Source organism: Pararge aegeria, chromosome 6, assembly GCF_905163445.1.
Source record: "Pararge aegeria chromosome 6, ilParAegt1.1, whole genome shotgun sequence".
Taxonomy (NCBI): Eukaryota; Metazoa; Arthropoda; class Insecta; order Lepidoptera; family Nymphalidae; genus Pararge; species Pararge aegeria.
Window position 1 is genome coordinate 18,058,258 of NC_053185.1, and position 26,873 is coordinate 18,085,130.

Genomic DNA, 26,873 nt, shown 5'->3' on the forward strand with positions numbered 1-26,873 from the left:
CTGGCGCAGTGGGCAGCGACCAGCTTTCTGAGCCCAGGGCCGTGGGTTCGATTCCCACAACTGGAAAATGTTTGTGTGATGAGCATGAATGTTTGTCAGTGTCTGGGTGTTTATATGTATATTCTAAGTATTTATGTATATTATTCATAAAAATATTCATCAGTCGTCTTAGTACCCATAACACAAGCTACGCTTACGTTGGAGCTAGATGGCGGTGTGTGTATTGTCGTAGTATCTTTATTTATTATTATTATTATTATTATTAAATAGTACCTAAAAGTCAACATTTAACACGATAAAAAGTAGAGTTTCAAATATTAATCCGAACAAAAGAACAGACATATGATAGTTTAACGTCGTCATCAAAGTCCACTAATATATATCTATGTGTGGGCTGTGGTACGGATTTTCTTCAATATCTTCAATTTTATTTATTTCATAATTATGTAAAGCAAATCAAATCGACAATATAATAATTACTATAAATAATAATTTATAGTAATTATTATAACCGATTTGGTAAGACTTAAAAATACTATCATAGAACCTGTCATTAAAATAGTTGCTTTATCATCACTAAACTAGAAAAGTATTCGTAATTTTGGAAATTCTTCATATTAGAATCACCAACACAAACATAAACATAAAAATGTAAGCAGCTGATAAAAAAGATTTAGAACAAAATGTATCTCATAAATAACTTTAAAAACGCGATTAAAATATCTCACGACGACCGACGATCCAAAATGTTGAACATAATATTTGATATTTTTAATCACCGCATACATCCATATAACTTACACCACGCGTGCATGCCTTTCATTTAGAAGAACATGTCCATTCATAAAGAGCTCCCCTGCCTCTTCTAATATTGCTCTAAATAGGTCAACGCAGGGAGCAAGGGTGGAAATGAAGGGTCTTCATAAATTTGACAGCGTCACTAGAGTTTTACATCAGCTTGGCGCATTTCCAAAATGGCGGACGAACGCCGTAGCATTATTGTAATCTTTATTATTATAATGTTACGTTTTCCGTACAAGGGTACTATTATTAAAAAATAACCGTAGTACATTGCATACAATCTACTTAATAGCTACTTATACACAAACATAGGTACAGACGTTAAAATTAGTATTTAAGTTAATATATAAACTGCGTCTTTTATAACCTCACTAGTATTGAAATTTGAATCAAGAACAGCCATTAAATATGTGACCTCACAGCCCATCCTTCCGTTTTTAAAAATGAAGTTTGTAATATGGTCGTTTTAAAAATAAAGTCAATTTTTGAATGTGGAGGAAAATTATAAAAATAGTAAAATGAAATATAAATATTCTGTTTATTTATACCACGCAAGGGAGTCGAGTGTGATAATATAATGGCGAGTGTCATGCCAATTGCCGAGACGGCATACTGAATTATATAAGTATATTCCATCAAAAAACAACCTTGAAATAAAAAGTGCAACGTCAGAGTAGCGTGGTGTCTCCGTGGTTTAACACCCTCTCTCTTTCGACAGAGGATACCTGTAGCTAATAGTGGGAAATTAATAGACAGACAGAGGAATCACTACTGGCACATCAGCTATTTTCATCCCGGGGAAATGAACGGTCCCCGTAATTTAGATTTGTTTACGTTTTTCACAGACCAAGAGATCGACATGTTTTTTCATCGTGGTCAGAGAATATATGCCCGCATAAGCATAATCGCAGGCAATAATTATTGGTATATAGGTACTTGGCAAATTTATCCAAAATATTAATATTAATATTGACACGAGCACCAGTCTGAAGCAATATATGCCCTGTGTCAATTTTAACATCCAATAACGTAAAACAACACAACTGTAAACGCTAAAATAAAAAATCGCTTTCACAGCGATAAAGTAATGTGCAAACAATCGCACAGCGTGATCCACTTTGGCGAGCTAACTCACTGATTACCGTTTTATGACGAGCAATATACTGTTTTGCACTACTAACCGCAAATAATAGAATCGGCAATAAACCGATTCTAACGCAGAAGAAAAGACCATCTTACACTGCATAATAATTCAGACCGTTTCGACTAAACCTAGAAATCACCTTAATCGAATGCCTAGTGATTTAGAAGTTTTTTTTTTTTTATGAAGACAAGTGCTTGAAGTTGTTGATGATGCAGCCTAAGATGGGGTGCGCTTGCCTAGAAGATGCCTATTCACTCTTGATTTCAAGGTACCCAGATTAAAGGTATCAGGGAACACGACCATTTACTTACATAGCTTAAATGAATATATTTTAATTTGGTTTAATTTTATATGATCACTTTTATTTGTATAGTATTGCAGGTATTCAGTTTTAAATTTTGCTTTGTTAGTTGATTAGATTCTTTAAATTAAGCATGCTGTGGTAATTTCTAGAAGTTTCAATTTCCTGTCTTTCTCTTTTATTCATGTTGTTCTCATGATAACGTCATTGATTGTTACCAGTTTAATGATCCAATAAAAAAAAAAACAAGATAGTACATGGCTTTCCAGGCCTTTGCGGTGCGGATCAGAAAGGAAGAAGCAAAACGCTTCGTAGCAGATTCGGTGTAGATTCTTTCGGTGCCTCGCAGTTTGATGGTAGAAAGGAGATGGTTTAACCAAATCGAATAGCTCCTGAGCACACTCTTCTAAAAGTATCTTGTAGAATACAGCTAGACAGGACTACAAGGTCGTTGCCAATGACATGACGTTGAGAATGTAAAATAATATATAAGTATGTAAAAAAACTGAGGGTGAATTTATAAATATTTAATACATAGACAGGACCAGATTCAGGTTTTGTCAATTACAAAGGTTCTATGTTTTTTTTAAATATTGAAATTTTGTTCTTTTTTACCTTATGTAGTTAGGTAATTTATTATACATTAATGTTTTTTTTTAAGCTTATGTTTCTCTTAACGTTACAAAAAAAACAAAAAAATCAATCAAAAAAATAAAACCCTTAACAACGGTCCAAGGAACCAGAGTTCCTGTGTTCCTTACATCCTTATCCATAAAAATATTATAGATGAAAAAGTGTGTTTGTTTGGTTGTCCAACCTCCACTCTTCAAACTAAGCAACCAAACAAAATCATTTTTGGCATAAAGTTACTTGATAGCATGGAGGGTACCAAAGACTACTAGTTAGTACTACAGGAAACCACATTATTCCCACGGGATTTGCAAAAACCCGTCATAAATGCGGACGACGAGCGCATTGTCGGAAATCATGTAATAAGGTAATATTTTTTACATTATGAAAATTAAGCTTAGTTTGCTATACTCCGCGAAGGAGAATCTCAGGAGATGTTGACTTTACAATGACTAATTGTTAAGTCAACATCTCCTGATGCTCCGGTTTCGGAGCGAAACGTGCGTAGAAGGTACATTGCCGAAGATCTGTTTGGTGAGGAGTGTAATGATTGAAGAAATTATAAATTACACCATGCAGATTCTCCTGCTTTTCGCGGAGTATAGCAAGATAAAGCTAAATTTTCATAATATATTGGATTTCCGCAAAGTAACGCCTGCTTCTTGCAACATTTACATTTTTTACACTAACAGAAACCAAATCAGCTTAATTATTGTTGAATTAATGAACACTTTGATAAATCAATACATCAATACTTACTTACTTAATGAAATACATCAATACTTTTGCTGAATACATTACATTAAGAGGATCTCACAAAAAATCCTTTTAAATGTAAAATGATGCTTGTTGGTAACCTATCGAAATAATAAGTTAATGATAGGAACAAAAAATCTGCCATTCATATCGACACAACGACTAACCTACATTCAATGCATAAATGCCAAAAGGAAATTTAAACTTTATCTCGAAGAAGTAGAAATAAAATTTCAAAATACGAGTATTAGTAACCCATGTTTTTGAACGTGCAAAAACGAGTAAGGCAAAAAAACTTCTATGAATCATCACGCGTTTTAGTACTAATGGAACTTCGAGTGAATATTACCATTTCTGTTAACAGTTATTTCTTAAATCAGTTCAAAGATTTGATGCACTGTCCATTTTGGCATCTGTAGGTATCGATTGGATAAAAGTTTTTGGATTAAAAAAAGGAGTTCGCTTACAAATAGACAAGGTCAAGATGTAAAGATACGAGGAAATCCAATATATTATGAAAATTTAGCTTAATTTTCTATACTTCGCCAAAAATAGGAGAATCTGCATGGTGTAATTTATAATTTCGTCAATACTTATACTCCACACCAAACAGATCTTCAAAAATGTACCCTCTACGCACGTTTCGCTCCGAAACCGGAGCATCAGGAGTTGTTGACTTAACAATTATTCATTGTAAAGTCAACACCTCCTGAGGTTCTTCTTCGCGGAGTATAGCAAACCAAGCTTAATTTTCATAATGTAAAAAATGTTTAAAAATATTACCATCATGATTTCCTATATCGAAGTACCGAGTTAGCGCAACTCTTGTCAGACTTCTATCTACTTGAATGTATCGATGATTTACACTCTACGCTCCGAAAATTGCGAATTGTCCTACAAATTTCTTTAGCGCAGATAAAACACAAAATAACTTTAAGTTAGTTTTTTTTTTAATATTTCTGCTCACGCAAATATCATACCATATCAACTGATTACCGGCGGCCCACTACAGAGCACGGATCTCTGAATTAAGAAGAATGATTTTAGGCCGTAGTCCACCAAGTGCGGACACATTTTCAGTGCGGATTAGTGGACTCCACAGGCTATGGAGAACTCTCAAGCATGCAGGTTTTCTCACGATGTTTTCCTTCACCAAAGATGCAAGTGATATTTTAATTACTTAAAAAGCACATAGGTAAGGTTCTTCGATAGTAAAGCCGATCAAAAACACATACAAAATAAGGCAGATAAATATAGGAAATTAACAACCTACTGAACTAGGAAGAAGGCCAGAAGTGGCATAATAAACGGTGTCTTGTGACGCCGTCTTAGAAAGGCCTTTATTCAGCAGAAGATTCCGATATTTATCATCTGCTGAATAAATAAATAAAATAAATAAATATACTAAGACAATACACACATCGCCACCTAGCCCCAAAGTAAGCGTAGCTTGTGTTATGGGTACTAAGATGACTGATGAATATTTTTAGGAATTATATATAAATAAATACTTAGAAAATACATATAAACACCCAGACACTGACGGCCTTGGACTCAGAAAGCAGGGTCGCTGCCCACTGCGCCAGTCGGCCGTCAGTGATAACGTTATGAAGACAGCTTTACTACAATTATAAATGTTAAATAATCACCTAATGAATGATCTGTTCTTGCACGAGATACTTTCAATGCCATAAACAGCAGACAGCAATAGAAAGTTATCGAGAAACAACGCATTGTTCGAAGAAGCGATAAAAAATATCTGGATATCGCGCTCCGCTGGGAATAAAATTAATATTTGTTTACCATCGGTTGCCCTAGGCTTCGTACGCGGTTTTTTGGTGGGATAAAAAGCAGACTATGTGATAAGGACATCCAGACTATAATCTATATCCATTTCAAAATTCACTCGAATTAATTCAATAGTTTTTGCTTGGAAGAGAAACAAACATCCATCCATCCATCCTTACATACAAACGGAAGTAGGATATTCGTTTATTTTTGAACATTATTCAGCAGTAACTTAATGATTTTCAAAAATCATTAAAACAGTTATTTAAACTATAAGGTGCTAAGACTAAGGTTGTGTTTACATTCCTTTTATGTGCAGTCCAAATATAGACAGATTGACGAAGATGTAATGAAGAAAGAGAAAGAAGTTAATGTGCAAACTCTGTGGTCTTAGTTCGAGCTCTCACATAACGAATACGTTGAAACTACGAAGTCAGAGGACAAAAGACCGTATATCTCTTGTTCTTAAGCTAAAGATAATCCATCAGCCAGCACACCTAGCGGAAAAGATATGAAATGAAAATCAGCATGACCAGATGTATGTCAAACAGGCGGTCGGTCATAATCGCCAAAAGCAAAACAACAAGTCTTTCTTCAGGTTTGAAGAAGATAAGAGCAAAGAGAAGATGACAAGATAATGTATAACTTTAAAACAAGAAGTATTTGGTAAATTTGAGTGCGCCATTAAAGTATCGTAATTCACCAAAAACTATCAACATGTTCGAACTGTGCATACTCTTGGCAGTTTAAATATAAATCGTTGAGGACAGAAATCTTGGAAGCGATAGCTAAAATCCTTGTAGTTAAATAATGTTAAATCGCATAAATTTATGTCATACTAATTTTTAGCTAGAAATTCTCAGAAACAAGATATTTATTATTAAGAAGATGATATTAAGATTCTTTGCCTTAATACTTTTGGATTACACTCATAACAGCGGCCTAACGGAACTTAATTAATTTAGCGAGATCTTAACAAGTTTGTCTTGTAAAATTCGAAAACGCAAGAAAATGGGTCACGGGGACATCCATTAAACTAAATGTGGTTTATAAATTTATCAGATTTGAAAAATATGGCTTTTAAAAGGTTCCGCTTTATTTTTCTGCTACATTAAAGTTAATTTAGTATCGCTTTAAATTAAATTAATGTCCAAATCAATTGAGGTTCCTGTTAAATGTTCGTCAGTGGAGTTAATATTAAAATGTGGAACTTGCCTTGTAATAAAATTAACGTGCGCTAACGTCGGAATAGCTATGCTATATTTTTTAACGCTCTGTTATTTGAAAGATGCTTTCAGTTTATTGTGACAAAACACTGCTTAACCATTCAATTGTTATGCCAAGTTTATTTTAATATGGCCCTTATAGTACAACTCCAATATATCAACCGGTAATTTATTGTAAAATTGTATACAATTTCCTTTAAATGAATTGCTTATTTTGCGTAGTCTAGTGTAATGCACTAGACTACTAACTTGATCATACGACGCCGATCTAGTAGCTACAAATTGGTAGATCCCTCCGATACGCAAACCTATTCGCGTGACAAAGCTAGCTAGCTAGCTTATATAGATTTCTATTCTATAATAAAATATGTTACTATGTTATATACTTGCTCATGCAAATGAGCAAGCAATGGTTACTAGAAAAGTACCTACAAAAGTACCTTAACTTTCCATTGAAGAGAAGTTCGATACATTCGCTTTTCTTACATCAGTTGAAGCTTTTTAGATGAAACCTTTTTTGAGATTAGACCCGGCACAAAATAACCTTAAGAATAGCTACATTTGCAACTCTTCAGTTAATTACGATTTAAGAGCGTACTGTTATATCCTTCCCCATGCTAGCAATAATGCTGAGACAGTGATGCCTCAGTCCTATTGCATATCAAATATAATGGAAAGGGACAGTCAGTCTTCCACCGGCATTCAAGGAAAATACTCGTGTTTTATTGACCAATCCCATATTGTTTAATATTTTCTATTTCCTTTTTTTATATTAAAGTTTCTATAGCAAGTAATAAATCTTTTTTTTAAAACTTAAATCGTGTAACCCCCGATAACAATGGTGGCAGCGTAAAAGGGATATTAAATCCCCGGACTCAAAAACCAGTGTCGTGAAGTGAAAAGTGCCAATACTAAAAACTGTTCTAATCTCCGTATCCTGAAAGAAAGAAAGTGTCGCGGAACCTATCTACCACTGTCGCTGTATATTGGTTCCGGTTTCGTCGTGTCCCGCACTGTATCCTGGAAGAGCCGTAATAATATCATCCAATTTGTTCCCCGCTGAATCCCAAGACGAAAACTCAAGATTTACCTCCAGCGAGCTACATCCTGAAAATCAAGTACCATGTTCCTGCTAACACTGTGAGTTATACCTTTGTGCTTATAACTTAGTGTAAAACCAAAACATTCCATCCATTCGAAGATCATTGTTTATGAACGATAAGACTCTGCCGAACGTTTCTCGCCCACACGCCGTTTCGAAGAACTGATAACACCGAGTCGCACCTGTGTCTTAATGCTAGTTTTTACTTTAAAAACGTTTTTACGTTAATACTTTTAATTTGTACCATTATAATAGCTCGTATAATTATTCACACTAGTAATTTAAAGATTCATTTGCTTTTATAAATTTTTTGTTATACTTATGTCAAAACTGAAAGAAGTAAAGGACGAAGACTCTTAATACAAAATGTCAGATATTGATTTAAACGTATTAATTAAATTCATTGGAACCTTCGACGGTACCAGAGAAAAGTTGACTCCCTTTATTAATAATTGTCGTAATGCGATTAACCTTGCATCGGCCACACAAACAGAAATTCTTTTCAAATATATCCTTAGCCGCCTTGAAGGCAAAGCAGAAACTGCATGCGCTGTAAAGGAATTCACCAAGTGGTCACAGTTAGAAGAATTTCTAAAAACACAATTCGGCGACATAAAACATTATGCTTATCTTCTCTCCGACCTGCAGGAATGCAAACAAGGTCGCAACGAATCCGTGAGCCATTACTCCTTAAGAGTTGAGGCTTGTCTCGCAAAACTCTTAACCGAAATAAACATTTCAATTCCAACGAGGAAGAAAGACGAATTAGCCGGCCGTGTAGCCGCAATGCAAGATTTAGCCCTCAACGTATTTATGATTGGTCTTCAATCATCGCTATCCACGGTCGTTAGATGTAGGGACCCCAACACTCTTAATGAGGCAATAAATCTTGCCACTGCTGAGGAAAAAATCGTAGGAATCAACAACCGAAAATATACAAACCCGACCACAGGCTCCTTTATTGCGAATAACTTCGAACAGCGCAGACAAAATCACTCAACTGCAACATACTCAAGGCCACAGTTACAACCTCAGGCTCAATTCAAACCAAGCTCCAACACACCCGTCTGCAGGTACTGCAAAAACCTTGGTCACACTATAGAAAATTGCAGGAAACGACAATACAATAACAATAGACGTTTCAACAACATAGAAAACGCACATAGTCCGAATCGTCAACCTCCAAATAGTTTCCTACCGCGAAACCGGATACACCTGACTAACTCTTCAGACGATCAATGTTTCGGTGTAGACAACCATAATAACGATCCTTTAAACGAGTAGATCTTCCCGTCCGGTATCGTATGGGAAAATTAAAAACTAAAATCGATACCCCAAAATTCACTGTATCTAAGCCTACTAACAAACAGGGTAACCAGCCCCAAACTTATAGTGGCACTATCACTGTATCTAAGCCTACTAACAAACAGGGTATCCAGCCCCAAACTTATAGTGGTGCTATCACTGTATCTAAGCCTACTAACAAACAGGGTATCCAGCCCCAAACTTATAGTGGCGCTATCACTGTATCTAAGCCTACTAACAAACAGGGTATCCAGCCCCAAATTCATAGTAGCCCTCTCACTGTCTCCAAGTCTACTCGTAATCACGGTAACCAGCCCGAAATTCGGAGTGAGCATCTCACTGTCCTTAGTGCCAAAGGTAACCAAATACATACCTCTACCGCTGTTTCCTCTACCGCTGTTTCCTCTACCGCTGTTTCCTCTACCGCTGTTTCCTCTACCGCTGTTTCCTCTACCGCTGTTTCCTCTACCGCTGTTTCCTCTACCGCTGTTTCTAATCCCACTAATGAATCCAAGAACTCACATCGTGAAAACACTGACGCTACAAATACACCAAAAACAGACTCAATTCAACCGCAAACTAACCTTGTCTCGTTCACTGCTAACTCGTGTCCTTCATGTTTTATACCTGGCAGAAATAAGGAATCATTAAAAACATACAACATCAACACAAATCCAACGAGAAAATACTTACCATTTCTAAAAGTCCAAACCTCTGTCTCTACTAAACCACTGAAACTTCTTGTCGATAGTGGCGCTTCCATAAGTCTTCTGAAAGTTAACGCTATCGAAAAAATGCCTGAATTAATAAAACATATCATAAGTTTTAGCGGGTTAGGTTCAACAAGTAATCCAATGCTCTCATTCGGACACATATCAATGAATTTTGATTCACTAAATAACCATTTCCATGTTATACCTGACCTCGATTTCCCATACGACGGAATAATTGGTAACGATTTTCTTACTAAGCATAACTGTATAATTAACTACGCCGAAAGTACACTGAAAATTCATAAAACGAAACTTAATCTTAATTTTGCTGAACCAGTTTTTACTATTCCTCCCCGAACAGAAACAATAATTGAATGTTCTGTGCTCAATCCGGAAATAAACGAAGGACTTATACTTGATCAAAATCCGATGGAAGGCCTACTTGTAGCAAACTGCATTGTAAAGGTTAAACCAAACTCCAGAGTTAATATTTCTGTCGTAAACACCTCCGAATCCACAGTACATGTAGATTCAAACCTAAAATTTCAAATTCTGCCTTTAGAACAAACAAATCATCAAGAGGTATTTTATTCAATTGATCATAATATCTCTCGTAGCACATTGACTCGAACCGAAGAGGTACTAAACCTCTTGCGTATCGGTCATTTAACTTCTGAAGAAGCAAATGCTCTATACGAGCTTTGCTCAACATACTCAGACATCTTTCATCTTTCGGATGATAAATTAACGTGTACTGAAGCATTAGAGCACGAAATAACCACATCTTCCTCAGTCCCAATTAATACAAAATCATATCGATTTCCTGAAATACATAAACAAGAAGTACAATCACAAATAAATAAAATGCTTGATAATGGAATAATTAAACCCTCTACATCCCCATGGTCTTCTCCGATCTGGATCGTCCCCAAAAAACTTGATGCATCTGGTCAGCGCAAATGGCGAGTAGTCATCGACTACCGTAAATTAAATGATATAACAATTGGTGATTCTTACCCTATCCCCAATATTTCAGAAATACTAGACCAACTTGGAAAATGTAAATATTTCAGCACCCTAGATCTTGCATCTGGATTTCACCAAATAAAAATAGCTGAACGAGATGCCCCTAAATCCGCTTTTTCAGTCCCTCAGGGACATTTCGAATTTACTCGCATGCCATTTGGGCTTAAAAATGCCCCTGCTACCTTCCAAAGACTAATGAACACTGCTCTCTCTGGTCTCCAAGGAATCCAATGCTTCGTATACCTCGATGACATCGTAATTTATTCATATGACCTAGACACACACATGAGGAACCTCTCAAACATTTTTGATAGACTAAGAAAATTCCATTTAAAGCTTCAACCTGACAAATGCGAGTTTCTCCGTAGGGAAGTCTCCTATCTTGGTCACATCATCACCGACGAGGGTGTCAAACCTAATCCTGAAAAAACAAGAGCAGTAGAAGAGTTCCCGATCCCCAAGCGTCCAAAAGATATAAAATCCTTTCTGGGATTAGTATCATACTATCGACGTTTTATTCCAAATTTATCCAAAATCGCTAAACCACTCACAACTCTTTTGAAAAAGGATATACCATTCGTATGGGGTAATGAACATCAACTAGCATTCGAACATCTAAAGAATGCACTAATCTCAGCACCCATTTTAGCTTATCCTGATTTTACAAAACCATTTTTACTAACGTGTGATGCGTCCAACTTCGCAATTTCTGCTATTTTATCTCAGGGTTCAGTAGGCAACGACCGTCCCATTGCATATGCATCCCGGACCTTGAACAAGGCCGAGTGCAATTACAGTGTAACCGAGAAGGAATGTTTGGCTATCATTTTTGGCACAAAAACCTTTAGACCATATTTGTATGGACACAAATTCACTATAGTTACCGATCATCGCCCCTTAAAGTGGCTGTTCAATTGTAAAGAACCGGGTTCTAAATTAGTAAGATGGAGGCTCAAATTAGAAGAATTCGATTACGAAGTTATGTATAAGAAAGGAAAAATCAACAGTAACGCTGACACACTGTCACGTTACCCAGTTAACCCAATCATTGAAGAAAACTCGGATCCGCAACCTTCAACTTCCGGGTTTCCCAATGATCACCCTACTCTGGAAACTGAAACTCCGGCCGACATTCTCGATGATCACTTCCTATCGCAATACGGTGGTACTGTTTAAACTTAGTTATTATTATTATTATTTTTTTTCCTTTACTCTTTTTTGTGTTAGTTTAGCTAGCTCATGTCTCTCTTAATCGTTTTTTCTCCTTCTAACTAACAATATAGTTTTTATTTGCAAGTTGTGGCAGTCTTTAAGTGGGTCTACAATATTACATTTATATGTTATTTCATTTTTTGTTTAGTTTTTAAGAGTTGTTGTTGTAACCTGTTGATTGTCCCTTAAATAAATAAATAAATAAAATAAATAAATAAATAAATGATTTAATCGACCTGGGTGACTTGAATATTAGTCCACTTCAAAATCCAAACATCGACTTTTCCCCGCTGAATCTTCCATCTCCTTCAGATCCTCTTGTTTTACCAGGTGATATTCCACCTAACCCCGTTTCTCCACCAGAAATTCCAACGGTAATAGAAAAAGAGACTTCAGAAATTCCAACCCAATCCAATTCACCTACACATTCCAATAGAGATTATTCAGAATTCTTGAAATCCTCAACTAAACCAAATGAAACTTGTAACACATACATTAAGGAGCACAATGAAAGTCTTCTTAAAAGTACTGTTAAAACAATAATTATTCCTACGTCCATTGATTATGATGAATCGAATCCTTATGTTCAAGACATAATTGCCTCTACAGGTGATTTCTTTTTAAACGATGAGCGTGAGCTGCACTCTTTTAAGAAAATAGACGCAAACAGAAAAACTTACTATTTCCTTTTTACTAAAGTTTACTATTTCGATACTTCTACCTATCCTGATATTTTTAAAGCTTTAAAATCAGTCAGAGACGATATCATGCTTACTGGCGACATCAATGAAATAGCCATACACGATTTTAAAAATCCATTCGAGCAAAATTCCTTTGTAAAAATTTATACTATGCTTATGTATCTATTTAATAACACTAACATTACAATTAATATTCATCATAATACCATCATTTACCTTACCCCATCTGAAGTAGCCAAGGTCCTGAAAGAAAATCACGACATCCCGATTGCCGGACACCTCGGGTCCAATAGGATGTATGATAGAATTAAAGAACGCTATTACTGGAAAGGAATGCGTTCCGAAATAGAGGACTACGTAAAACACTGCGGCCTATGTCAGTCAAACAAAGCTCTTCGTAAAATAAATAGATCCCCAATGCAAATCACAACTTCCTCAACTCGTCCATTCGAAAGAATAAGTCTCGATATTGTAGGCCCTCTGCCTGAAGCTGGACAACTAAATCTAAGATATATACTTACCCTACAAGACGATCTGACAAAGTTGTCTATTGCATATCCCATCTCAAATGCTACTGCAGAAGAGTCTTGTGAATGTCTCGTGCACTTTATAACTCTTTTCGGAATCCCAAGGTCAGTTCTTACGGATCAAGGAACAAATTTCACCGCTGACTTATTTAAAAGAACTTGTGATTTCCTTAAAATAAAACAGATCTGGTCTTCGCCTTACCATCCGCAGACCCAAGGGGCACTCGAGAGGAGCCACTCAACCCTAAAGGAGTACCTGAAATCCTTTGTTAACGAGAATCAGACGAATTGGCATAAATTTGTGTATACCGCCATGTTAACCTATAATAGCACTGTCCACACTACGACCCGCTTCACTCCATATGAACTCGTGTTTGGACACAAACCATTCATCCCAGACTCTGTTTTCGAACTACGAACCGACATAACATATCCTGATTACATAAAAATGCTCCATCATCGCCTCAAAATATCTCGGGAAAAAGCAGTAGAAAATATTCGAGCCTCGAAAGAAAAATCAAAAGGCTATTATGATAAACACAGTCGTTCAGTACAATATAAAGTTGGTGATTTCGTTTACTTAAAATCACACCATCGACTTCGGAAAGCTCTTTCCCCACTGTGGAAAGGACCTTACAAAATCATTAAAGTACACAGTAATAATACTTTAACTCTATTAATAAACCGACGCCACGTATCTCACCACTTTGATGAAGTCAAACATGCAACTCAAAGTAGTTAGAATTCGTCATTGCAATCATTCATCTTACAAAATACTAATCTTTTAAAAAATAAATTAGAATAGTTGTTATAATTTGCAGAATCCTCGCCACTCACTGTAACGCCGCCCTGGGTATTGATGGCAATCAATATGTGGAACCCATTACAAAGAGTCCTGGTATACTCTTCGACCCTGTCGGAACTTTAAAATTAATTAATGACCAATTTCATATTGTAATTCCTATGGACGTCTCACCATATAAAGTATACATTGAAAATATTCATGAAACATTTAACCTTGTACGCTTTCAGTGTCGAGAAAACAGTGGTTTAGACAACATAAAGTATCAGAATATTCTACAACCTTTAGATTCACTATTCAAAGATATTTTACGTGACTTCGACTCTATCTCACACATAATATCTAATGGCATATCAAAACGATCAGCATGGTTTGCTGGTGTAGGTGTTGTATTTAAACACATTTTTGGCACTATGAATGAGGATGATGCCAAACACTATAACGAAGCCATTAAGACCTTGTATGATAATGACAAGATCATAACTAATTCTGTTAAGAAAAGTATTATTGTATCCCAAATAGCAATGTCAAATATGAATCAATCCCTGCAAGAAATGAATCTGAACCAAGCTAAGCTAAGCGATGCTATTGACAGAATGTCTATAGCAGTAAATAATGTTTCTCAAGCCATACAATTAGATAACTTCAAAACAAATCTTAAACTCCATTTTAAACATATTACAATCAAGTCTATTGACTCTTTCCTTCAAAGTAGAGGACATCCTTAACTCTATTCTGTTCGTTAAAGCTAACATACTACATCCGTCTGTATTAACTCCAAATCAATTGTATAGAGAAATACTAACTAATCTTAAAGTAGTTCCTAAATATAGAGATTTCCCAATAAGTCTAGATTTAAGTAATATCCATGTTCTGCTGAACATCGCTGATTTAGTTTGCTATTATCTAGATAATAAGTTAGTTTTTGTCGTTAAGATACCTTTAGTAAACGCTCTAGATTATAATTTATATAAAAGTATACCTTTACCAACTTCACATATAGCTGAAGATGCTAACTCATTTGCGATGATTATACCTTCTTCCGAATTTATCGCACTAAGCAAAGACAAGTCCTCGTTTACGTTTCTCAAGGATACTAGTCTCTGTAAGAATGTTATTACTATGAAAACGTTTCTTTGTGATATGACAGATATTTATATTGTAGCTGGAAGCCCATCCTGTGAAATAGAACTAATAACAAAAGCTGTAACGAAATTGCCTCAAACCTGTCAGTACAGGATCGTTTATGGCGATTTAGATATCTGGCATAAACTACATAACGAAAAATGGGTATTTGTTCAATCAAAACCCGCAAAGTTATCTATTGAATGTATAAATAATAAAATAACGGAATTAATTATCTCCGGAACCGGTGTACTGTCTTACTATACCACTAGATTGCATAGCTTATCATAAGAATTCTAGATTTGTAAGTAAACTATCAACTAGTATTAATGTTCCCATTGTAAAACCAACTTTTAATATCCTTAATGACAGTTGTTGTACACTAGATCGTCTTAAGGCAGTAAACCTACCAAGTATTAAAATCCAAAATGTCAACTTAGAAAACCTTAAAACTTTAGATTTAGTATCGGATCAAGTCGTGAAAGACTTAGATTCAATAGCTAATCCATTAAAGTGGAATAATCATGTTACTTTTCCTATCTTAAGTATTGTATCTTTTATTTTATGTCTCTGTTTACCTTTAGCTTATATTTGTAAAAAGCACAAGTATTTCTACAAATTATTTAAGAAATCCGACGATCCGATCCGAGAAAGTTCTAATGTCGACCCTGAAGTCCAATCAATCGAACCTCGCTTACGCATTGGCTAACGAAAACTTACCCTTTCCGTAAGTTTCCTCTTAACATGGGGGTTGTTATATCCTTCCCCATGCTAGCAATAATGCTGAGACAGTGATGCCTCAGTCCTATTGCATATCAAATATAATGGAAAGGGACAGTCAGTCTTCCACCGGCATTCAAGGAAAATACTCGTGTTTTATTGACCAATCCCATATTGTTTAATATTTTCTATTTCCTTTTTTTATATTAAAGTTTCTATAGCAAGTAATAAATCTTTTTTTTAAAACTTAAATCGTGTAACCCCCGATAACAGTACCTAGTAACTCAAAATTTACGAATATTCCGTAACATTGTGGACCACAGCCGAAGTAAAATAATACAAAAGTAGTAAAAATAAATAAAAATAAATAAATATACTACGACAATAAGCACACCACCATCTAGCCCTAAAGTAAGCGTAACTTGTGTTATGGATACTAAGATGACTGATGAATCTTTTTATGAATAATATACATAAATACTTATAATATAAAGAACTAAAATATTTTAATACAAATCTATGGTAAAAAAAAGCTATACTTATGTATTTCTTGGCCACATATACTACATAAAGCGCCATGGTTCCGTACAATAAAAGAATCACATCCATTAGTGGAAGAGCAACGACCTTTACATTTGAATGGAATTTTTTGTTGATCGTAATATATGAAAAACTTTAATGAAAGCTTTCAAAGAGAATGATATGTGTATTTCAACGCGTGAGTACCTGATCTTATCCGTTCTATTCTCGAAAGTGAAGAAAGGGTTATATTGACAAGTGAATAGTGCGACCAGTGTACCTGTTATGTTAAAGGATTTTGAACTTAACAATAAATTTAATTTCATTTGCCCAATACTTGGGCAAATAACTATAACTTTTATCCGTCCGTTACATCTTCCCGATATCATTTTTCACCTGCAAAATCAATTCAATCACGGCTATCGTCAAGGATTCGTCAATTACATCAGAATTCCGTCCGGCACATCTTGACCATATTATATCTCCCGCGCAAAGTCATTGTAACCTACAGCTAATGTCAATAATTCGTCAATTACGTCAGAATTCAGTTAACAAATAATAAATCACAATAATATTGTGCCAAAACTTTAAATCATGAAGGATTTAATTGAGGATTGTGAATGAATATTTACATAGTTGGATTGGAGCCAAAGCTGACTGCATTGCAAATTTATTTCCGACTAACTAATGAATGTTCGCGACTTTGCTCATCCAACGTAGATTTTTGATGTGAATCATTGATTGTTGCAACTTGGCAGCAAGACCAACGTACATGCCGTAACGGCAAATGGCATGACGCTCGTATATTTCATCGTCATAATCATATCGATCTTTCATTACTTACTTTTCGAACCATTACGTACTTATCAAAAATTTTGAACGACAACAGTCTTACAATCAAAAACATGTAAGAATTGTAATAATTAGATTTTAGTTGTAAACAAATAGGATTATTGAATCAGTTTGTTAAAGGGAAAGAGAATTCATTTTGGTATTATTAATATCAGTGACAGTGACAAGTAATATAAAGCGGAAACACACCTAATATTTAGGTCGGAGTATTTTTTAACGTTCATTTTATTAGTAAACAAAATTATGAAATAGGTCATTGAATATAAATATATCTACTGAACTGTTAGCTGTGAGTTTGTACGAATCAATTACAGTTTGTTAAACCTAACGCGGGAGCCGAAATTTTTGGATCTCTGTCTGCAGAATGCAAGCTATCATAATCATCAACCCAGTACCGGGCACGGATCTCCTAAGAATAGCCTTAGCCCACCACGCTGGTTAGGCGTGGATTGGCAGAATTCGCATGCCTTGAAAATATTATTAAGAGCTCTCAGACATGGTTTCCACCCACACTGAGAAGGTCCACCATGCTGGCCCAGTACAGATTGGTGGACTTCACACACCTTTGAGAACATTATGTAAAACTCTCAGGCATGCAGGTTTCCTCACGATGTTTTTCTTCATCGAGATCTTTAACTGCGAGCTGTAGTATACAGTGAATGCGGTGATAGCGCATTGGGCAGGTGTTAGATTTCCCTTTTGGGGGGCTGAGTTCGAATCCCAGCACGCACCTCTAACTTTTCCAAGTTATGTGTGTTTTAAGTAGTTAAAATATCACATGCTTGAACGGTGAAGGAAATCATCGTGAGGAAACCTGCATGCCGGAGAGTTCTACATAATGTTCTCAAAGGTAACTCCTTTTCATTGTGGGTGGAGACCCGTGCTCTGTAGTGGGCCGGTAAAAGGTTGATGTGATTTGATGTCTATATAAAATTTGTCAAGATCAGTTTTAGTACTATTAAGCCTAAACCATTAAACTGTGCAATGCTATCCCAATACGGCAGTCTTAAACACTTGCTATATTTAAAAAATCAGTTTAGTTTACATTAAAGAAGACTTGTAATAGTATTTGTGTTATATATATGTGTTTATGATATGTAAAAGTATATTAATTTATTATCTCCTTTTAATGTTTATTATATTATTTATTAATTTTAATCAAGTTCAAGTATTAGTTTTTAGTTATTCGTATGTATTTTTTTTGGATTATGCACTACCTGCTGTCTGTTATCCTTATGTTTTCGTAATCCTAAAGTTACCTGGCATAGATCGCTACTAAGCGATAAGTTTTACCTTTTGTATACTGCTTCTGTCTGTGTTTTTTTTTTGAACTTGTAGTGTGGATACAAAGGGTCTAAAGAAATAAAATAAGCAAGACAAATCTAACGTGATGTTTGCGTGACATTCAAATGAATATTTGAATCTCACGGGAACGGTCTTGGTTTGCTTTACCGAGATAGAAACTCTAGAATTTCAGTATGTGGGTATAAATAAATAGGTAAATAAATATAGCCATCTAGCCACAAAGTAAGCATAGCTTGTGTTATGGTACTAGGATGACTGATAAATATTTTTTTATGAGTAACTTATATAAATACTTATAATATACAGATAAACACCCAGACACTACAAAACATGTATGTTTATCACACAAACATTTTCTAGTTGTGGGAATCAAACCCACGGCCTTGGGCTCAGAAAGCAGGGTCGCTGCCCACTGCGCTAATCGGCCCTCCTACATTTCGGATATTTCAATATATCCGGATATGGATTTCAATAATTTTATGGGACATCAAATCGACATAATAATATATTATATACTTTCTTACGATCGCTCAGATATTTTGTCGATAGTTTTGTCACGTAAGGTGGTATACTATAGCATGATAAAAATTACGAGATGTCAAGCTGCCACAACGTGTAATTTGTAATTCAAACTAGTCAGCTTTGTTTTGCATATATGACGATGTGACGTTGGGACTCATAGGGCTTATCGTTTAATCGCCATTCGACATTCCGCGTTGCGTAAATTAACATGAGTATAGCAAGTCAGACATATCTATACCTACCTTGTATTTATAATGGTACATTATTACTTTTTTTTTTAAATAAAGACACACCAGGATAAGATCAGTAAGGTACCTTTATCAGTTTATGATCTTCTAAAACAATATCAAACGCACTTGTAAACATTTGAAAAAGTTATGGCGTAGTTAGGGCGTGTCCCCAACAGTGGGCAATTTATTTATACTAGCGGACCCGCGCGACTTCATCCGCGAATGAGCCGACTTAATAATATTCGTATGTCGCGGACTGTTTTATAGAACTTTAAAGAAACAACAATTCCGACAATTCCGATATACTTACTACATACTTCCGTTGTTTGGCGTAACATCAGAATCTCTTAAAAAGGATATTTTTTGCATCCTAGTTAGATCGATTTATCGCCCCCGAAACCCCCTGTTTAAATACTAAATTTAATGAAAATCGTTGGAGCCAAGTATATACAAGAATTGCTCGTTTAAAGATATAAGACTAAGTCGATGTTCATAAATTTGCTAGCCAACATAACAACCAATACAAGAAGTGTTCAAATGAAAAAAAATTAAAAACCACAGTAAATTGATGCACAGTTGTATAAAAAATTAGAAAAGTGTAATTCTACGAGGTTGGCAATAAGAAAAAGTCGCGTGGATTGCATATGTGTAGTGTACATAATCAGGAATCGCGTAATGTTCTTATAATGCGCTTTGACGAGCATTTGAAGTACTTGACAAATTACACTTAAGTGTTCTTCGCTGCATGACGTTAACATGTACATACGTACACGGTCACATAAGCATTGTTGTTTAAAATTCAAAATTAAAAAAAAAACAAAATTCAAAATTCATTTATTTCAAGTAGGCCTAATTTATAAGCACTTTTGAAACGTCAAGTCTGTCTGTTTGTAGGGACTCTACCATTCGGAAGGCAGATTCTACCGAGACGAAAACGGTTCTTAACGGTTATTTATTTATAATTTATTATATATTTATAAATATAAGTAAGCAGTTGCTCTTTTCCAGAACTGTATATGTATTTCAGAGTTGTGTGTACAAATATGCGTGTGTATAACAGTCTTTCTCCTTCTTTATTTACTTTATATCTTTCCTCTCTCTCATGTAACGAAATCTGCCTAAGCATGACGCGTCAATTAAATTTCTCCATAACTAAATCTCGTCCGAAAAAGTATCGAATCGTGATAGTGCCAAAACTATTTCCTTTTTGAAACGTTCTTTACTAACTGCGCCCCGCGGTGTTACCCGCGTATGTACCTCATTGCAATATAAAAAATTATGATTTTCAGGGCTAAAAGTAGCTGTTACTTTTCGCCCTTTCTTCTATCGCTATGATAAAAATTAAGTCGGTCGGTTGTTTTGTAAGGACGTGAATGAAGGACGGGTTTTTCTGTAGATAAACGAATATTCCTGTAAACCACCATTTATTGTTTACTGATTATCTAAGTTAGCCTGTTACTCGCCGTCTTTTTAACTAACTCTATGTCTTTTTAACTAACTCGATTAATTGCCTAGTTAAGGACTAAAGGTTGGTTAAACAAACAAACACCGTTTCGCATTTATAATAGTTAACATTATCCATTCACTTTTACTCGGTAAATCATGTCCAATGCTAAGTAAAGACGCTATCGCTGCTTGTCACTTCCGTTGTTTAATCAAGTAATACGAGTATACTATATAATCAAGAAGTATTATGAATAAACATTAAACAGTGACCATCCTATGTTTGTGTACGTAATGCTCACGACGGCCGATTGGCGCAGTGGGCAGCGACCCTGTTCTCGGAGTCCAAGCTCGTGGGTTCGATTCCCACAACTTGAAATGTTTGAGTGATGAACATTAATGTTTTTCAGTGCTAGGTGTTTATAAGTATTTTATAAGTATTTATGTATGTATTTTAAAAAAATATTCGTCAGCCATCTTAGTACCAGTAACACGAGCTACGCTTACTTTGGGGCAAGATTGCGATGTCTGTTTTGTCGTAGTATATTTATTTATTAAAAAAATATACATAAACCAGTAGAGCTTTAATTTATCCGCAGCCATAATGTTACTGCAGGGTGCAGATCTCGTTTCTCATAGGAGAGGCGATGTTCGAGCATATACCCACTACGCTGTTCCAATGCGGGTTGGTGGGCTTCAACGATTATTATATCTTAATCACACAGTGACTATCTGCAGTCTGTTATTTAGATTTTCTTGATAAGAATCACAGTTCATATCAACTTTTGCCTCGTCGACAAAAGAAACCTTTCACCGTGAGATCCGTCCTCACACAATCTTACCACTATACCAATGAGTTTATATCAGGCGTTTAGCAATCGGTAAAAATTTCAGACCGGTTTGGTCTCGAAATCATAAAAAGATTTACTTTTCGTGTCGAGCAGAAAGAAATTGACTGCGAAGACTAACCCACTCCTCTGCTTCAACATGGGTTGGCGGGCTATAAGTGCTATTATAATTAAAGAGTTGTATTACGATGATCATAATATATTAACTTAATGTTTAAGAATATACAATTAATATTTTTCGTCGAACACCCTGGCGTTGGGGCGGTCATGATTGCTAGGAGCAGGTGAGATTTGGAAATTTATTAGACTAAAATATAAATAGGCTTCGGCCGTGTCTAGTTATCACCCTACCGACAAAGACGTGCCGCTAAGCGATTTGGCGTTGCGGTATGATGTCGCGTAGAAAACAATTAGGGGTATTGGTTATAACAGCCATACTCCATAACAGGTGAGCCCGCTACCGTCTTAGACTGCATCATGACTTACCACCAGGTCAAAAGCCAACTATTAGTAAAAAAAAAACGTCTTGTGCAGACCAAATAGAGCATTATACTTATACGTACAAGGCCACTTACATAAAAGATCATTAACACTTTAATAGACAAGTTGTTTCCAATGTGACCCCGGAGTTACAGTTACTGCCTACGCAGTAATTGCAGGAAACATAATTTATCAGCAGGGCTGTCGTAACAATCGAATCTAGACATACATGAGCACAATAATTATTTTGTCGTTAATTACTAAATTAGCTTTAATTTGAGCAATTAAAATATCACTTGCTTCAACGGTGAAGGAAAACATCGTGAGGAAACCTTCATGTTTGAGAGTTCTTCGTAATATTCTCAAAGGTGTGTGGAGTCAACCAATTCGCATTGGGCTAGCGTGATGGACTACCTTAACCCCTTGTCATTGTGGGAGCAAACCTGTGCCGATTACTAAACTGGCTTTAAGAAACTGTGAGAATCAAAGCCATATCCTCATTACAATTTACCTATATTCTATCTTTGTTTCCTATTATTTATTCATTTTCGTAATTTTGTATCACTTTTAGAGTATAAATGAGAATAGGAATTTAAGGTTACCGGTGATTTAGAAGAACATAAAAGCCGACGCACGAAGGAACTGAGTCAGTCTGCTCTGAGATCGAAGCGAAGCAAGTTATAATACAAGTAAAGCCACTGGATCACGATTACCCAGCGATTGGAAGCGTGTTTTGAAACCTTGGACTATAAAGTTGATATACGTCTCACTGGACTCATCAGTTGTTCAAATCCATAAGGTTATCCATTCCCTAAACAATTTATTGACAAGATATTTGTCTGTTACAGTCAGCGAATGAAGGCATAGACCTTCGCCTTGATCTCTCGCCTGAGTCCGCCATCTTATTTATTTTGTTTATTATGAGTTCGATAGAACAAAATCTGAAGACTTTAAAACATTGGGTCCTTAATAAAATCACTGCTTGTTTCTTTAACGAGAAAGTTCGCGTTATCCTACCAGCCAATCACAAAATGCAAACATAATCTATGGTCTACAATATTTCGTACACAGCAGTCGTAGGCTCTTAGTTCTATAGAAGGTCACATAATAATTACTAACAGTTAATTGGGAGCTAATAGCTCTGGTAGTAAAATCAAGGAAACGCGACAAAAAATATTTACAGAAAAACTATATTTCCTTGATTTCAAAGACAAAAACGATCTATAACAGTGGTGTGCTGCTAATTTAACTGACATAAAAAAATGAGGACTTTGCGAGCCAAAGAGGTGGCGTTTAAATCATAGTATGCTGGCAATGCATTGGCAATTCCTTTGGTGCTGAAAATTTAGTTATTTATTTATACTCTTTATTTGTACACCACTCAGAAAAACGAGAAAAAAAAAAACAAACACATGATAAATGAAGCAGGATACAAAAGGATTAGGAAAACTAAAAAGAAAAACGAATAGGTGGGGTACACTATTTACTACATACAGACGAATGTCTACATACTAATACTTAAACCAGACTACACAAATACTATTGATAAATATAAAAACAAATATACTAATACATATTTTAACATACCATAAATACTTACATATTAGTTTGAGTAGAAATGTTCGAGAACAAATTACCTGATGAATGAATGAGATGATTGCATGTTTGCATGTCGTAGGTTAAATGCTAGACGTAAACCTCCCTTTGCCTGGGCTAGATAGAAGACAAGGTATTTGACAAATATTTTTTTATCTCGTGCGTGCACTGCTTTCAACAGCAAATGTTGTGAGACGGACATTTTTCACGTCAAAATTTGCACTTTTAGGAAAATAATTATAGCAAAATAAGCATAAAGCTTAAAGTTTTGGTTTTTTTTTGTGTTTTAATTTAATTTTGTTGTATAATTTTCGCTTGGTACTTAATTCCTAAGCAATTATGGATAATGTTATCGTTTATGTTTGGAAGCTTCAGTTGCTAAGCTAAGTTGTGGAAACTTCATTGGGTTATGTGATATAAAAATACCGCATTACTCTTATTTGTAATAGTAAGGTTTGTTTCCCTTGAAAAGCTAATAAATAAATAAATAAATAATACAAAAACAAACTGAAAATGTATCCACTTAAATTCGTCCATGGGCGAAGCAAGTTATTTATCATCGTTAAAAGGAAGTAAGACAAATTGTTGGGTGAAAAAAAAATAACAAAATATCACAAAGGGGATTTTACTGTTATTACGTGTACCTCCTTTGTTGTGTTACATTTGCGATGCTTAATTTCCCATAATGTTCCTTAAATTAAAAATTTCCCTTTTACCTCTATTTAAAGAAAGTGTTCTATGTTTTTTTTTTTATATTTTGGCCATTGTTTAGAACACGTCCATTATGCAGGTATTTGTTCTGAAGACAGGTGATTTACGTCTATTTTCTATATTCAATCTATCCGTAATCTCTTAATAAGTTGCTTGGCATTTATTTGTAATTTGTCAAAAATAGTAAGGATATAGGTATTTTAACCACAACAACGTAACAGTAATAAATCTAAATGCGGATAGATTGAATAAAGAAATTGCACATTGAAGGCAACCCTAAGAATCGCTAGATCTATATCAATATAATCCAACTAGGTACATCATTTAATTATGTCCTAGCCACTCATAAACAAGTGAATGCATGGAAATTAAAAAAAAAAAGCATTTACCTTCAAAATGGCTTTGAAAATACTTTCTACTCAAAGACGTTGATAGGTATCAAATACATTCTAAAAATTAAAGACCTCGAAAAAGAACCATTTTTAGTCTGTGGTTTGGCGAAGGATCTGATAGGTACTAGTGTTTCCTGATAGACACTCTACGGAAAAAAAAAGTGATAGCTTTGCTTTGCTTTATTACCTTTGTTATTATTTAATAAAACAGTAACTAAAAATGAAGTTTTGATTTTGTGATCTCTCTTTTCAATAAGGAAAATACATACTGTATATATTAACAAAGATGTTCCCAAATTTTAATTATTAATATAACTGTATAAAATGTTAATGTCACAAATAATCTATACGAGTACCTACCTAATTATTTCTGATTAATTTTATATTAATGGAATTAGAAGGGCGAACCAATAGTCATCGTAACATACAAACAAACTAATTTAAAGAAGTCGTAGAAGAGATAAAAGAAAGAATATTAAAGAACGCCACAATAATATTTTCGAAATTGATGTTCCTACATATGTATTATATTAAAGAAAAAGGTGTAAGCATTTAATTACCAATAATGTTACACTATTCGTTTTAAATTCACAAATAAGGAAACTAGAGCCGAGAAAATATCGTAAATCACCAACTCGGAAGTGACTTAATTTAGTATCAACTAACATCGTAAAACGTAATAGGTCAAAGTAATAAAAATCTGCATTCTATAATCGAAAAGAACAAACACAAAGCAAACAACGTTCCTTAACATGCCCGTCATTTCCTACAAGAACTCATTTCGCATTTATTATTCCGCATCGATATCGCAAATCAATTGTTAGTATTGTTCCCAGAACTAGGGCACGTGTACCTCTTATTCCACCTTTTGATGAACACGCCGAACATGTTGACGCTAAACTAATCCAATATTCAGTTATTCACATCACTAGCACTCAAAACACAAACACAATAGTTACCACTGAAAACGAAAATAGCGACCGGGAACGCGTTTTCGAAAAATAAAACTCTCCTATGATTCAAGCACGTCGAAAACGTTTCTATATTTAATCACCCCATCACTGTTTACAAACAACCGATAAGATTCGATTCGAACACCTAGGGTTGTGGGACTTGTTGATTGATTCGGTGATATCGATTGGTCGAATGTTTTTGATTCGTTTGACATTGAAAGTCGGAATTCAAACGTGTTTACACTCAGCTCACGGGCACTGCGCGCGACGGATGCAGGGCGACTGGTTGGCTCCACCAAACTCACTTGCAGTATGCAGCTGGTATACCCCAGTGGCTTTGTATTAATAAATTTTAGATGTCAACCGCTTACGAAGCTAGTTTAGGCTGAATGGAACGGCATCGCAGTCTTTGATTTGTTACGGGGCATTTATTGCGCCATGCGAACAGTTTATCATGTTTTAATCGTTGGATTTATTAGGAATTTCGACAACGGCTTCGGATCGCTTGGAGAACGTCCACAAATAAAAACAAAAGTGATAAAAACGCTTAGCATTGAACACTTTCTCATATCTCACTCACTTTATAGTGTAAATGCGAAAGTTTATGCGTCGGTTTGTCTTCTTTAACGAGCAAAAAATCGATAGACTCCTTGCACAGAGATGTTTAAATAAATAATAAAAAATTGTCAAAGACTTTAAATCTCGAGAAAATAAAACCACATGGATAAATTCCTGGGCAAAAGTTCGCGAAGGTCGCCTTAGAATCCTAGTAATAAGTACTGTTTTGTACTGTTTTCTTTGTGTTTTCCTTCTATTTATTGTTGCCAAAGGTAAAGTTCTTCTTATCTATTCTATTATTTTTAACCAACAATTAAAAACTGGACCATAAACCTAGATTGAAATAGTTTTGTTTATAATAATTATGAAACAAACTTTTCCATTGAAATTATTCACGTTTCTGTTTTCTTGTATACATAACGTGTAAATGAAATCCGTAATAATACTTCAGAGGCTTTAGAGGTACATTATTAAGTTTCTCTGAGACTTAAAAATGTACCTCTGTGTCTCTGTGAAGCCGAAACGCTAATAGTTTTTGAGTAAACCATTGCCATAGATTTTACTGAAAGAAATCCGATACAGCAC

The 26,873-nt window shown here is 35.1% G+C and overlaps 1 protein-coding gene across 1 annotated transcript in view; it reads right to left on the reverse strand.

The window, feature by feature from the left end:
* The window catches only part of LOC120624256, a 524,392-nt gene extending 498,396 nt beyond the window's left edge, over positions 1 to 25,996 (reverse strand). The window contains exon 1 of the mRNA XM_039890704.1: positions 25,631 to 25,996. Within this exon, the coding sequence (XP_039746638.1) occupies positions 25,631 to 25,665 (35 nt within the window). The 5' untranslated portion in view covers positions 25,666 to 25,996. The remainder of the gene's footprint in view (positions 1 to 25,630) is intronic.
* Positions 25,997 to 26,873: the final 877 nt, after the last annotated feature.